This window comes from Dendrobates tinctorius, unplaced genomic scaffold (assembly GCF_039654945.1).
Source record: "Dendrobates tinctorius isolate UK_male_01 unplaced genomic scaffold, ASM3965494v1 ptg000179l, whole genome shotgun sequence".
Classification (NCBI taxonomy): Eukaryota; Metazoa; Chordata; class Amphibia; order Anura; family Dendrobatidae; genus Dendrobates; species Dendrobates tinctorius.
In genome coordinates this window covers 3,666,112-3,682,083 of record NW_027361846.1, presented here as the reverse complement: position 1 = coordinate 3,682,083, position 15,972 = coordinate 3,666,112, and the positions used below count along the sequence as shown (strand labels likewise).

Sequence of the window (15,972 nt, the reverse complement as noted above, 5' to 3'; positions counted from 1 at the left end):
TTCTCCCTATGTTCTTGCCATGTTCTTATGGTATTCTCCCTGTGTTCTTGCTGTGTATTTCTTGTATTTTTCCTTTTTTCTTGCCGTGTTCTTCTAGTATTTTCCCTGTGTTCTCACCGTTTTCTCCATAGGATCTTGCCATGGTTTTCCATTATTCTCCCTATGTCCTCCCCATGTTATTCTGGTGTTATCCCTGTGTTCTCATGATGTAGTTCTTATATATTCCCTATGTTTTTGTTTTGTTCTTCCTGTGTTCTCATAAAGTTCTTTCCATATACTTCTTGTATTCTCCCTATGCTCTTGCAACAGTCTTCCACTGTTCTCGCCGTTTTCTCTCTAAGTTCTCACCATGGTCTTCTAGTATTCTCCCTATTGTAAGGAGGTTAATGGCTGCATAATCAATGGGAGATATGTGTCACAGGGATGGCTGCTCCCTGTGATGTAACCTGGAGTATTTATCTTTAGTGCACGTAAGCACTGAGATGTCGTTTAGTGCACCTGGGTCCGGGTTGCGGGTAGCTATGAGATATGGGAGGGTTTGGCTACCCACATACCTCACCTCTGGGTGAGAGTGCTCATCATACCCCTTTTCCCTGCAGGACCTGCAGTGATGTTACGATCACATGACCAGCCCATGTGATATTTACATCACCTGTGGGTGTGGATACAGCCTACATAATGGAGTTGTGTTTAGCACATGGCAGTGAGTGTTTGGGAGTCTGTCAGTGTGGACAGATTTCCATGTGTCCAGGCTGGACACTACAGAGTGGTCTGTGTGCAGAAAGGGACAGAGAAAGCCTTCCTGTGTGTGTTTTGCTCCAGACGAGCCTGCGTGCTGGACATTGCACAGCCTGTGTACCCACAGGCCTGAGAGAGCAGAGCTCCGCTATGGACATTGAGGTTTTGTCTGCCCAATGTATAGACTGTTTACCTTTTGTTGGTGGTTTATGAAGCAAATAAACCCACATGGACTTTCAAGAGAACATGCCACCCGTTTCCTCCTACGCACCTGAGTGAGTACAAATCCATACAGTTGGTGCTAGACTGCAGGCATCGATCCAGGAGGTACCTGGGAGAATTACAGCAAGCATCTGGTGGTAGCTCGGCGGGGCCACGAAGATTAAAAGCTTCTGGCAGTAACTTGGGGGGTTACGAAGGTCCGCAGAGCCGTCTGGAGGTCTGGGGTGCAGAGCCTTGTGGAGCTGTGCAGAGTGGTGCGGAGCCTTGCTGAGCTGTGCAGAACGATGCTGAGCCTTGCTATGCGGAGCCGTGCACAGCCTTGCGGAGAAGTGTGGAGCTTTGCTGTGTGGTACTGTTGGGGCAGATAGACTGTCGTGTACAGGCGGTGAGGGGCCTGAGAGGGCCATGGGGAGTCCACGGCATGCTCCCCAAGGAGAGAGGGTTGTCAGAAAGGGGGTGAAGTCCCAAAAGGGGTGGAGTCAAAAAAGGGCGGAGCATCACAAAATAAAAGGAGCAGTGGCGAATGCGCCGGTAGACTGTTGCTGGGTTCAGTGTTCAAACAGCACATGTCCAGGATGTTGTACTGACTTTCCATCTGACAAGATGTCCCAGAGTTTTTCTGTAGAAGTCAATGGAGAGTACGTGACTGGACTTCTGGACTCAGGGAGCCCGGTGACCCTGGTGAGCGCCACACTCCCTGTCTATCTGATTTCCGGAAGGAAGATGGACGTCCACTAAGTCCCTGGGGTTGCTAAAGATTATCCAGTGTCCAGGGTAATCATTAAGACCCCCACTATTATTTCCAGCCATGACGACCCTGTAGTCCCAGAATTGCCATACCCTGTAGTAATAGGACTTTGAATGATTTTGGGACTTGTGGGAGGAAAGAGGAGTGTCTGATTGCTCAGAGGGAAGCTGGAGTGACCCTAAGGGAGCTCCACCCCAGCATTGGGCTGTAGTGTAGGGGTTCCTGGTGGTGGGATGCATAAAGAGGAGGAGGTAGCGCCCCCTTATGTCGATAGTCCAGAGTTAGGGATGACCGGACGGAAGTGTGGGTCTGACCAACTCTTGGACTTAGCAGAGGTAACCACCAGTGTGACTGTTGAAAACGGGGTAACTCCAGGAATGGGGACCAACACCTGTATAAGTGGGGACTTGTTGGTCCAGGGTGACTGGTGGTGACTCCAATTCAGACTGTGACTCTAACGCAAGGGAAAGAGAGTGTGGTATGGTAGAGCCAGGTACAAATTGCAAATCTTCCTCTAGTCGCCGGGGACACCGCGTCCGCAGAAAGGCAGGACAGGCTACACTCTGCGAAGAGGGATGAAGAAGAGGCAGGGTCAGGTGCAAACCAGGTTAATGTCTTTGATTAGAAGGTTCCTTTACCACTGACAAACCTCAGTGCAGAAGTACTTGATGACGTGGGGAAAATGAAACTGACCTAGGGTGGTGGTAGGGATCCAACAGCTCAAATCGCATTTGGAGAGGAACTCCAAGAAAAAACAGAGAGCCTGCAGGAGAAGCTGTCCGAATCGACCGCTGCCACCCGACAACAAAACGATCAAATCAACAAACTGACAAAGGAAATGTGCTCGGGTAAAGAGCACGACAAGGTTTGTCAACAGCTGGTGAACGAGAGGTTGAAGGTGTCGAGTATGGAAGCCGCCAACTCCACGCAGCTGGATCAGGTGCGTCACCTGGAGTCCGAGCTCTCTGTAGCCAAGGCTCAGCTTGGAGAGAAGGAAGCGCAGGAGCAGAAGCTGCTTACTACCATCCACTCCACCAAGGAGGAGCTGCGCTCTGCTTGGCAGGTCACAGAACACGTGTTCCAACTGGAAATGACCTGCTGCAATAAAGAACAGGAGCTCCAGGACCTCACCAAAGAGTTTGTTAGTGAGAAGTAAAAAGTGGCAGATTTGCAGGCCGAACTAAAGCATCTGGAGGAACAGAAGGTTGAGGAAATCGCGGCTTTGGAGTCAAAGATAAGTTCAATGAGAAAAGCGAGGACACAAAGTGAACAAGCCCTCCGGGAGCTGTCCGCAGACTTGGAGGAGAAGAACGCATGTCTCAGAGACGCCCATGAGAAGCATCAGCAGGAGCTTCTCCGGGGAGAGGACGAACGTCGCTGCCTGGCAGGAGAGCGGGATAAAGTTCTCCGAGAGCTTAAGATTGAGCAAGAGGCTGAACAGGAAGCTAAGGCTCAGCTCCAGAGACACCTGGACAGCCGGAAAAATTAGCTCTCCCCTCTACAGAATGAATTGTCGTGCTCGCCGGATCTGATTACAGTGAAGGGGAGTGAGTTGGAGACTGACCAAAGAAGTGGCCTCCAGGGTCGAAGAAATCCAGCCGGGTAAGTGCCATGCAGCTGGCCTCACAAGGGAGGTCGATGTCCTGGAAAACCACACTGACTCTCGCAAAAGAGGAGATCAAACACTGTATCCTAGAAGGGGAGACTTCTGTCTTTCAGTGCGTGGTAGAGGTACTCAAGGACGTGCGCCAGTGAGGACGTGCATGAGGCATTTAGAAAGGCGGTGGAGGCGTGTAGTGTGAACTGGGCACCAGAGTATCAGCAGTTGGTTATACTGTCGACTTGGGAAGTCACAGTGAAGCGGGTGGCTATCCTGAGTGACATGCACCTACACTGTCTTCGCACGAAACAGATGATCCTGTTGAGGAATAAGGAAACCGCTCGACGTCTGAGCATGCAATGAAAGCTCACAGTCAGCTGTTATTTGTGGAAGACGTCGTTCAAGTGCCCAGAAGTCTGGTGAGGAGAGTCATTGGGAGACTTGGACAAATGATGCAAGAAATTGCGAATAAGTCCGGTGTAGCGAGTTTGAGGATCCCGGCTGACTCTGAAGCCCAGGTAGCTGGTGAAGATGGGATGGTTCCATTCTTCGTTGTCGGATCAATGAAGAGCCTTAAAAATATTCAAATTATTCTGGAATATCGGCTGGCGTGCCTACGAGAGGTAAAGTAGTTGAGATGGGAAAGACTGCAGATTAAGGTATAGCTACAGGAATTGGAAAGAAGGTGGCGACTACTTCCAACCCAAGCTATAGAGAGGTGAAGGGGTTCTCTAAAGACTAGCAGTACTCAATCTGAAGCTATAAGGGTTAGAAGTAGTGACTCCTCTGTTAACTCAGTGCTGAGTACCATAGGCAGGAGACCCTGTACCAGACGTAGTGACAAAGGGTCAGACTCAGAGCAGATAGTAGCTCGACTGTAAGGGAGTCTCATGGGCGCACAAAGCAGCGGAGGTGGTCAGGGAGAAAATGGTCTGACAAGGGTGCAACTCTATCAGAGAACGTGACGGAGTCAAATGATACTTTCTTTCAAAAAGGTTTAGTGATAGGGCCTGACTTTGACAGACGGATCGACTATCAAAGGTGACCGAGAAGGGTCTCTGGTCGGGTAATGGAAGCTGCCTAACCCCGCAGCTTTAGGCAGAGGGGGGGAATATGTAAGGAGGCTAATGGCCACATAATCATAGGGAGGTTGCGGGTAGCTATGAGAGATGGGAGGGTCTGGCTACCCACATACCTCACCTCTGGGTGAGAGTGCTTATCGTACCCCTTTTCCCTGCAGGACCTGCAGAGGTTTGAGGACCTACAGTGATGTCATGATCACGTGACCTGTCCATGTGATATGTACCTCACCTGTGGGTGTGGTTACAGCTTACATAATGAAGGTGTGTTTGGCACATGGCAGTGAGTGTTTGGGAGTCTGTCAGTGTGGACAGATTTCAATGTGTTCAAGTTGGCTACTACAGAGTGGTCTGTGTGCAGAGAGGGAGAAGCCTTCCTGTGTGTGTTTTGCTCCAGACCGAGCCTGCATGCTGGGCATTGCACAGCCTGTGTGCCCACAGGCTGAGAGAGCAGACCTCTGCTATGGATATTGAGGATTTGTCTGCCTGATGTAAAGACTGTTCACTTTTTGTTGGTGTTTTGGTGGTTTATGAAGCAAATAAACCCACATGGACTTTCTAGAGAACATGAGAACAAGCCTCCTGTTTCCTCCTACGCACCTGAGTGAGTACAAATCCTTACATTATGTTTTCAACATGTTCTGGTATTCTCCCTGTGTATTCCCCACTTTCTTGTATTTTTCCTTTGTTCTCGCCATATTCTTCTTGTATTCTCCCAATGTTCTTATAATGGTCTTCCGCTTTTCTCTGTATCTTCTCGCTGTGGTATTCCAATATTCTTCCTATGTTCTTGCCATGCTCTTCTGGTGTTCTCCCTGTATTCTCACCAAATACTTCTTGTATTTTCCCTTTGTTCTTCCCATGTTCTTCCAGTGTTCGCCCTGTATTTTTGCCGTGTACTTCTTGTATTCTCCCTATGTTCTTGCTGTGTTCGTCCGGTGTTCTCTCTGTGTTCTCGCCGTGTACTTCTTGTGTTCTCTGTATTTTGTCGCAGTAGTCTTCCGGTATTCTCCCTATGTTCTCGCCATGTTCTTCCAGGATTTTCCCTGTATTCCTTCAGTATTTTCCGTATGTTCTTGCCATATACTTCTTGTATTCTCCCTATCTTCTTGCCATGGTATTCTGATGTTCTCCTTATGTTCTCTCCGTGGTCCTCCAGCATTCTATGTTCTCGCTGTGTTCTCCATATGTTCTAACCTTGTTCTGCCTATGTTCTCACCGTGGTCTTCCAGTATTCTCCCTATGCTCTCGCCATGTTCTTCTGGAATTCTTCCTGTGTTCTCTCTGTGAACTTCTAGTATTTTCCCTATGGTCTCGACCGTGTTCTTCTGGCTTTCTCCCTATGTCCTCACCATATACTTCTTATATTTTCTCTGTGTTCTTTCCATGTTGCTGTATTCTCTGTATGTTCTTGCTGCATTCTCCCAGTATTCTTCCTATGTTCTCGTACTTCTACTGTTCTCCCTGTGTTTTCCCCATATTATTGTATTTTTTTTCTCTCTGTCTTCTCTCTAAGGTCTCCCCTTGTTTTTTTTCTCTGTTCTCGCGATCTGCTTTCTCTGTTCTCCTCTTGTTCTCTTCCTGTTCTTCCCTTGTCTTTTCTCTTCTCTCTCTGTTCTCTCTGTGTTCTCCTCTTGTTCTGCTTTCTTATTGTTTTTCTCTGTTTTTCCTATTTTCTCTCAATGTTCTCATCTTGTTTTCTTTCTGTTTTCCCCGCCTTTTCACTCTGTTCTCCCCTTGTTTTTTCTCTATTCAATTAATCTTATCTCTCTGTTCTCTCTGTCTTCTCTGTTCTCCTTTTGTTCTGTCTCTGTTCTTCTTGTTTTCTCTCCTTGTTCTCACATCTTCGTTCTCTGTTCTCCCCATCTTTAATCTCTCTTGTTGTCTCTTTGTTCTTCCCTTGTTTTTTTCAGATTTCCCCATCTTCTCTCTGTTCACCGCATTTTTTTTCTGACCTTCCTTTTTTCTATTCTCCCATTGTTCTCTCTTTGTTCTCCCCTTGTTTTCTCTGTTCTCCCATTGTTATCTGTTTTCCCATTTTTCTCTCTATTCTTCCCTTGTTTTTTCTGTTTTACCCTTGTTATCTCCGTTTCCCCATCTTCTTTCTCTGTTCTCCCCCTGTTTTTCTCTGTTCTCCCTGTTTTCTCTCCGTTTCCCATCTTCTCAGACTATCCTCCCCTAATTTTTTCTGTTTTCTCTTGTTCTCTCTGTTCTCTCTGTTTTCTCTCCCCGTTCTCACCATCTTCGTTCTCCCCGTCTGCTTTCTCTGTTTACCCCTTGTGGTGTAATGACCACTGTGTCCACTAGGGGGCGGTGTGTGGATGTCCCAAGAGAATGGATGAGTGGCAGAATCCTGAAGGATGGTTATGTATCTCAAAGTGGGTGGCTTTGAGATGGAGACTTGTGTATGTGTGATCAGCAATGTCATTGCTGAGGTGTTGTTTCTCAGTGTAAGGGAGAAGTCTTCAGGTAACTAGAGAGATGGGCGGGTTCTGGTTATCTACAAACCCACCCAGGGGTGGGTCTGAAAACGCCTATAGTAAAAGGCTATGTGAGTGTGTGAAGGACCTGTGATGAGGTCATAGCCATGTGACCCAGTGGGCGAGGCTACGGACCATATAAGGTGGCCAGGGTAGGTCACAAGATGTGAATGCTGGGACCTGATTGGTCCGTTTGGAAGGTCCTGTGAGGAGAAGGATCTCCTGGCTAACAGCCTGTGGAGCAAGTGTGTGTGTAATGGCGGCCAGCGTCTGAGAGTCCCTGAGGAGTGAGTGGATGTCTGCAGCCTGGAGAAACAGCCATATGGGAACCCTGACGTGGGTGAGATAAGAATGAGGCTGAATAGCCTGTATAATGGATGCTATGCTGTAAGGTGAAGCTATATCATGGACGCTGCGCTGTTGTATATGGCTGCTGTGGTTTATGATGGCAAATAAACCTCATGGACTGATATGGTTTTATGGAAAACCCGTACCGGATGTGATTTATTTGCTGCCAAGCGAGTGTCCCCCAACCATGAATGACAGCGCTGCCTCACACCCTTTTTTTCTCTGTTCTCCCTATCTTCGCTCTCTGTGCTCCCATTGTTCTCTTTGTCTATTCTCCCCTTGTTTTTCTCTGTTCTCTCTCTATTCTTCTGTTTTTTTCTGTTCTCCCTATTTTCTCTCCCTATTTCCCTATCTTCTCTCTGTTCTTCCCTTGCTTTTCTCTGTTCTCCCTGACTTCTCTCTATTCTCCCCGTTTTCTCTCCATGTCCCTCGTCTTCTCTCTGTTCTCGTTTTCTCTCCTTGTCCCTCGCCTTCTCTCTCCGTTCACCCCGTTTTCTCTCCATTTCCCTCGTCTTCTCTCTGTTCACCCCGTTTTCTCTCCATTTCCCTCGCCTTCTCTCTCCGTTCACCCCGTTTTCTCTCCATTTCCCTCGCCTTCTCTCCGTTCACCCCGTTTTCTCTCCATGTCCCTTGTCTTCTCTCTGTTCTCGCTTTCTCTCCTTGTCCCTCGCCTTCTCTCTCTGTTCACCCCGTTTTCTCTCCATGTCCCTCGTCTTCTCTCTGTTCACCCCGTTTTCTCTCCATTTCCCGCGTCTTCTCTCTGTTCACCCCGTTTTCTCTCCATTTCCCTCGCCTTCTCTCTCCGTTCACCCCGTTTTCTCTCCATTTCCCTCGCCTTCTCTCCGTTCACCCCGTTTTCTCTCCATTTCCCTCATCTTCTCTCTCTGTTCACCCCATTTTCTCTCCATTTCCCTCGCCTTCTCTCTGTTCACCCCATTTTCTCTCCATTTCCCTCGTCTTCTCTCTCTGTTCACCCCGTTTTCTCTCCATTTCCCTCGTCTTCTCTCTGTTCTCCTCGTTTTCTCTCCATTTCCCTCGTCTACTCTCTCTGTTCACCCCGTTTTCTCTCCATTTCCCTCGTCTTCTCTCTCTGTTCTCCTCGTTTTCTCTCCATTTCCCTCGTCTTCTCTCTGTTCTCCTCGTTTTCTCTACATTTCCCTCGTCTACTCTCTCTGTTCACCCCGTTTTCTCTCCATTTCCCTCGTCTTCTCTCTGTTCTGCTCGTTTTCTCTCCATTTCCCTCGCCTTCTCTCTGTTCACCCCGTTTTCTCTCCATTTCCCTCGTCTTCTCTCTCTGTTCACCCCGTTTTCTCTCCATGTCCCTCATCTTCTCTCTGTTCTCCTGGTTTTCTCTCTGTTCACCCCGTTTTCTCTCCATTTCCCTCGTCTTCTCTCTCTGTTCACCCCGTTTTCTCTCCATGTCCCTCGTCTTCTCTCTGCTCTCCTCGTTTTCTCTCCATGTCCCTCGTCTTCTCTCTCTGTTCACCCCATTTTCTCTCCATTTCCCTCGTCTTCTCTCTCTGTTCACCCCGTTTTCTCTCCATTTCCCTCGTCTTCTCTCTGTTCTCCTCGTTTTCTCTCCATTTCCCTCGTCTACTCTCTCTGTTCACCCCGTTTTCTCTCCATTTCCCTCGTCTTCTCTCTCTGTTCTCCTCGTTTTCTCTCCATTTCCCTCGTCTTCTCTCTGTTCTCCTCGTTTTCTCTACATTTCCCTCGTCTACTCTCTCTGTTCACCCCGTTTTCTCTCCATTTCCCTCGTCTTCTCTCTCTGTTCACCCCGTTTTCTCTCCATTTCCCTCGTCTTCTCTCTGTTCTCCTCGTTTTCTCTCCATTTCCCTCGCCTTCTCTCTGTTCACCCCGTTTTCTCTCCATTTCCCTCGTCTTCTCTCTCTGTTCACCCCGTTTTCTCTCCATGTCCCTCATCTTCTCTCTGTTCTCCTGGTTTTCTCTCTGTTCACCCCGTTTTCTCTCCATTTCCCTCGTCTTCTCTCTCTGTTCACCCCGTTTTCTCTCCATGTCCCTCGTCTTCTCTCTGTTCTCCTCGTTTTCTGTCCATTTCCCTCGCCTTCTCTCTGTTCACCCCGTTTTCTCTCCATGTCCCTCGTCTTCTCTCTGTTCGCCACGTTTTATCTCCATTTTCCTTGTCTTCTCAGTCTCTTCTCCCCGCCTTCTCATGGCTCTAACATTTTGATGTTATTTTTTTCAGCCTCTGTTGTCTTTCATCTTCTGGATCATTATTTATGACTTTTCCTCAGTTCTGGCTCTTGATGTTTAGACTACATATTCACTTCTGCCCTGAGCAGCAGGTGGTTCATGTGCCCTGTGCCGTGTGACCTGTCTTGTGGCTTGCAACGTGTGACCTGCGTCGTGTGACCTGCGTCGTGTGACGTGTGACCTGCGTCGTGTGACATGTGCCCTGCGTCTTGTGACATGTGACCTGCGTCGTGTGACATGTGCCCTGTTTTCGTGTGGCAGGGATCGTGACTCAAGGTGCCGGCTCCTCGGATTACTTTGTAACCAGTTTTGAAGTTCAGTTCAGCATTGACCAGAAGATCTGGTACAACTACACTGAGATAAAGAGCGACCACAGGCCGAAGACCAAGGTGGGTGCTGCGTACGGGGAGATAATCGCCGTGTCACATGTACAGATTGAGAGGTGGCTGCTTGTTGGAGGGAAAATGGTGACACTGGTGTGAATTAGTGACCACTGGGGAGTGAAGTCCTGAACCTCCGTTAACATCAGGGGAGCAGGATACAAATGAGGAGCGCTGTGGGAAGGTGCAGCATGATGGACATCTGTGTGTAACACCGTGTCCCTCCCCTGGCCTGTGTTCCTGGACTGTAATGTAATCAGGCTCAGGTCCACCTCACTTGTGCTGCATCTAGTGGGGGATTCTGTCTTTGTTCTTCTCAGCATGGGACTCATCCAATACACAAACCTGTAAGACAGAACAGAGCCAGTAGCTTCTGGAAACTTCTCAATGTAGCCACATGTTAAAAGTTGGTGTGAACCTCCCCACATCGATGGGCTGATCCCAGGACACAGGACTAATTTATTTGGCCGAGTCAGTTATGTGGTGACCTGCGAAGGGCTGGGATCTTATGCTGAGGCTTGATCCCTGTGACCGGACGTATTGTTAGAAGCTGCCACATGGAACTGTGTTGTATCCCTCATCTGCTGGATCCACTGAATTCATCCAAGGAATATTCTATATTTCCCTGGCGTCAGGTGGACGCTGCAGAATCATAGAATCATAGAATCATAGAATCGTAGAGTTGGAAGGGACCTCCTGGGCCATCTGGTCCAACCCCCTGCTCAAAGCAGGATTCGCTAAATCATCCCAGTCAGATGTCTGTCCAGCCTCTGTTTGAAGACTTCCATTGAAGGAGAACTCACCACTTCTCGTGGCAGCCTGTTCCACTCATTGATCACTCTAACTGTCAAAAAGTTTTTTCTAATATCTAATCTGTGTCTCCTCCCATTCAGTTTCATCCCATTGCTTCTAGTCTTTCCTTGTGCAAATGAGAATAAAGTTGATCCTTCTACAATGTGACAGCCCTTTAGATATTTGTAGACAGCAATTAAGTCTCCTCTCAGTCTTCTCTTTTGCAAACTAAACATTCCCAAATCCTGCAACCTTTCCTCATAAGACAGGGTTTGCAGACTGGTCACCATTCTGGTCGCTCTTTTCTGAACTTGCTCCAGTTTGTTGATGTCTTTTTTAAAATGTGGTGCCCAAAACTGGACACAATATTCCAGATGAGGTCTGACCAAAGAGGAGTAGAGGGAAATAATGACTTCACGTGATCTAGACTGTATGCTTCTGTTAATACATCCTAGAACTGCATTTGCCTTTTTTGCTGCTGCATCACACTGTTGACTCATATTCAGTCTGTGATCTATTAGTATACCCAAGTCTTTTTCACATGTACTGTCACTTAGCCCTATTCCTCCCATTCTATATATGCTTTTTTCATTTTTATTGCCCAGATGTAGTACTTTGCATTTCTCCCTGTTAAAAACCATTCTGTTAGTTACTGCCCACTTCTCCAGTTTATTTAAATCTTTTTGAATCCTCTCTCTCTCTTCTCTAGTATTAGCTATCCCTCCTAGCTTTGTGTCATCAGCAAATTTAATCAGTTTACCCTCAATTCCTTCATCTAAATCGTTGATAAAGATGTTGAACAATACAGGGCCCAGGACAGAGCCCTGTGGTACCCCACTTGAGACATTCTTCCAACTGGATGTGCAGCCATTTACGACCACTCTTTGGGTCCGATCACTAAGCCAGCTATGAATCCACCTAACAGTTGCCTTGTCCATTCCATACTTAGTCATTTTTTCAATAAGGATTGTATGAGAGACTTTGTCAAATGCTTTGCTGAAGTCAAGATATACTATATCTACAGCATTTCCTTGATCCACCCAATCAGTGATACCGTCATAGAAGGAAATTAAGTTAGTCTGACATGACTTATTAGTTACAAACCCATGCTGACTCTGTTTGATCACTTCATTCTTATCCAGGTATTGACTTAAATGTTGTTTAATAATTTGTTCAAAGATCTTTCCTGGTATAGAAGTCAGACTCACCGGCCTATAGTTGCCTGGGTCCACCTTCTTCCCCTTTTTGAAGATAGGAACAACATTTGCTCTTCTCCAGTCTTCTGGCACTTCTCCTGTTCTCCAAGAATTTTCAAAGATTATGGAGAGTGGTTCAGAAATTTCTTCTGCTATCTCCTTCAGTACTCTGGGGTGTAATTCATCTGGACCTGGAGACTTGAATTCATTTAGGTTAGCTAAGTGTTTCCTCACTATCTTTCTGTTTATAGATATCCTGGATTCTTCTATTCCCTTAATAGGACAGTGAATAACAGTTGGTGTTACATTTCCTTTCTGAGAGAAAACAGATGCAAAATAGGAATTTAAAAGTTCAGCCTTCTCAACATCCTGTCTTACCATTTCATCATTTTCATCCTGTAAAAATCCTATAGCATCTTTGACTTTTCTTTTACTTCTGACATATCCCCAAAATCCTTTATTATTGCTTTTGACATCTCTTGCAAGCCTCAATTCATTTTCAGCTTTAGCTAATCTGATTTGTGCCCTGCAGATTCTGCAGACAGCATTATATTCTTCTTTAGATATGCCTCCCTCTTTCCATTTTATAAACATTTTTTTCTTCCTTTTTAGCATGTGCTTAAGTTCTGTGTTCACCCATCCTGGTTTCCTTAAATGCTTCCTATTCTTCCCTCTTTTCGGAATTGTTAACAACTGTGCTTTGAGAATTTCATTTTTCAAGATTTCCCATCCTTCCTGGACATTTTTGTCTTTAAGGATATCCAGCCATTGGATCCCTCCAATTATCTTTCTGAATCCCTTAAAATCTGCCTTTCTGAAATCTAACCTTGACGTCTGAGTCTTCACAGGTCTTCCGCCTCTAGTTATCCAAAATTCTAAAATAGCATGGTCGCTACCTCCTAGGGTTCCAGCCACTTTTACCTCCTCAACCATTTCCTCCCTGTTTATAAGGATTAGATCCAAGGTAGCAGTTCCCCTTGTTTTCTCCCCTACCTTTTGGAAGATAAAGTTGTCAGCAAGAGAGGATAAGAATTTCCTTGACCTGTTAGTTTTGCCTGAGAGAGATTCCCAACAAATGTCTGGATAGTTGAAATCTCCCATGACAACTATGTCATATTTTTTGGAGAACTTGGCCATTTGATGCATAAAGAGTTCATCCATATCTTCAGCTTGCACAGGCGGCCTGTAGTAAATGCCTACAATGGTGTCCTTTCCATTGTTCTGTCCTTGTATTCTTACCCAAACAGTTTCCACAGAACTCCCAGTCTCTGAAGCTTCAATCTCTGTGCAGATATACGCGTTTCTAACATACAATGCAACACCCCCTCCTCGTTTATCAAGTCTGTTTCTTGCAAATAAGTTGTATCCTTCTAGTCTTGTATTCCAATCATGTGTATCGTCCCACCAAGTTTCAGTGATTCCAATGACATCATATTTCTTTTCCTGTGTTAGTAGTTCCAATTCTCCTTGTTTGTTGCCCATGCTTTGTGCATTAGTATAGAAACATTTTAGTTTGTGATTGGTTTCTCTTTCTCCAATATTTTTATTAATTAGATTCTTTCGTCTTTGTTCTTCCTTTCCACTTCTATTAGCAGAGTTCTCAATAGCATTTGTCAGGTGTATGGCTTTTTCTGGTCTTTTGCTTCCCTTCCCATGTTGTTCTAGTTTAAAGCTCTCCTTACAAGTGTAGCAAGGCGACTTCCAAATACATGCTTTCCAGTCTTCGTAAGGTGCACCCCATCTCTAGCAAGTAGTCCATCGTATAAGTAGTTCACTCCGTGATCCAGAAATCCAAATCGTTGCTGACGGCACCATCGACGTAGCCAGTTGTTCACCTGCAGAATCTTATTCCACCTCCTTGGTCCATGGCCATCCACTGGGAGGATGGAAGAGAAGACCACCTGCGCTCCCAGTTCTTTCACTTTCTTGCCTAAGTCTTCAAAGTCTCTGCAGATGGTTTCCATGTCGTTTCTTGCGGTGTCATTTGTCCCCACATGTAGTAGCAGGAATGGGTAGTCATCTGTAGGTCTGAAGAGTCCTGATATCCTGTCAGACACATCTTTAATTTTTGCACCTGGAAGACAGCACATTTCTCTTGAAGTTATATCCGGTCTGCAGATAGCGGCCTCTGTTCCTCTCAACAGGGAATCCCCCATGACCACCACTCTCCGTTTCTTCTTCACAACATTTTTCTTTCTCCATCCAGGAGGACTCTGAAGGCGTACAAGGTTGCTGCTTGTTGGCAAAGTCTTATCCTGATGTATTTCTTCATCATTTTCCTGCGTGAGAGCCTGGTACTGGTTTCTGAGCAGTATGGGTGCTGACTGCCTCCTGATCCTCCTGCTTCTCTGTACCTTCATTTGTACTGCCCAGTTCCCTGTTCCAATAAATCTCGTTGGATTGTTTATCAGCCTGCTGTCTCTTACTGCTCTGTCGCATACCCCGTCACAAACTGATGGCAGCAGTGGGGTCAGAGCAGAAAGAATTGAGAACATCGGCCCATCAACGTCTGGAACTGGAACCTCAGGATACAGGAACTGGACAGTGGGAAGCCTACAAACAAAAGGCCCGTGAATTAGGAGTCTGCTACAAAGGACTGACCAAGGAGCAACTAATTAAGGCTTTGGAAGGAGCTTGCCTGCAAGATGGCACTGAAGAAGGATTCTCACAGCAAGGGGAGGAAAGACAGGAGCTGCCCGAAAATACCCCAAAAAGTCAGTGGGTTGTGTGGTACGAGATGGCATTGCTTCAAGATGAGGACACCATGTCCTTCGACCTCCAATGTTCACCTTCCCACTAGACTACCAACTCATGGCGAACCCTGTGTGAATGTGCCTCCCATTACTCCTGCCTCATCTTTGGGAGTACGACGTGGAGAAAAAAATCTTAGAGTGAAGATGTTATGGATGTGGGCATCTGCAAGCCCACTGTCCAGTTATGCAGTGGAGAAATCGGTCTCAACCCCAACAACCACCTCATGCGCCTTCACATGGTTATCAGCCTCCAGGTTCCCTTACCTCCATCCCCAGGGTGGTCTGGGAATCTGCAAGACACCTGCCCTCAGGATCAGTCGAGGAGTGACCCTGCACCAAATCGGCCTATCAATTATTTAAAGCTAAATACAATGGAGGAAGAGGTGTCACCCCTACAAATTGACTTGCTTAATGGCTCAGAAACCCATATTCAACTATTAGGGGTTTATGGAGTGTGGGCCACAGCTACGAGTTTCTCTAATCCTCAAACAAAGCACTTAGAGGAAGTCACACTGGACGGTCGGAGAGTTCTTGGGTTTTGTGATTCTGGAGCATTCCTCACCATAGTTGATCCCAGAGTAGTTTGGCCAGAGGCAATACAGCATGGACCTGGGATTACCATTGAATTAGCTGGAGGCCAATGGAGGAATATCCCAAAACCAAATGTAGAACTGGACTTTGGCTTTAGGCTCAAGCAGTGTGTGTTGGGGTGATGAGGGGCCTGCCTGCAGATATTGTGCTAGGAAATGATGTGGGAGAGCTACAATGTTGATTTATGGGTGCAGAAAGCAGAGTTTAAGTCAAAGAGGATGTAAAATCGAGTCCTGAGTCCTGTCAGCCATGACCACGTGTACTTGACCAGTAACCTGTAGACGTCACTAGTCTGTACACAATTTGAGGGGGGAAGGGGTTGTAACACCGTGTCCTTCCCCCGGCCTGTGTTCCTGGACTGTAATGTAATCAGGCCTAGGTCAATCTCGCTCCTACTGCATCTAGTGGGGGATTCTGTCTTTGTTCTTCTCAGCATGGGACTCCATTATACAAACCTGTAAGACAGAACGGAACTGGTATCTTCTGGAAACTTCTCAATGTAGCCACATATTAAAAGTTGGAGTGAACCTCCCCCCTAGATGGGCTGATCCCAGGACACAGGACAATAGACTCTTGTTTTTGACCGAGTCAGTTGGGTGGTGAGCTGCGAAGGGCTGGGATCTTATGCTGAGGCGAGCTCCCGGTGACCGTGCGTATTGTTAGAAGCAGCCACGTGGGACTGTGTTGTATCCCTCATCTGGATCTATTGAATTCATCCAAGGACTATTTCTATTTTCCTGGCGTCGGATTGCCGGATGGTGCCCCCGGATCTGCTCCCTTTGTGTGCACTCATTGTGGGCACATTGTGGACTCATTACGGAGGCTGCAGAT

General features: G+C 46.8%; 1 protein-coding gene across 1 annotated transcript in view; it reads left to right on the top strand.

The window, feature by feature from the left end:
* The window catches only part of LOC141054879 (SCO-spondin-like), a 463,576-nt gene that overhangs the window by 175,503 nt on the left and 272,101 nt on the right, over positions 1-15,972 (top strand). Inside the window, exon 44 of the mRNA XM_073551763.1 lies at positions 9,691-9,818. Within this exon, the coding sequence (XP_073407864.1) occupies positions 9,691-9,818 (128 nt within the window). The remainder of the gene's footprint in view (positions 1-9,690; positions 9,819-15,972) is intronic.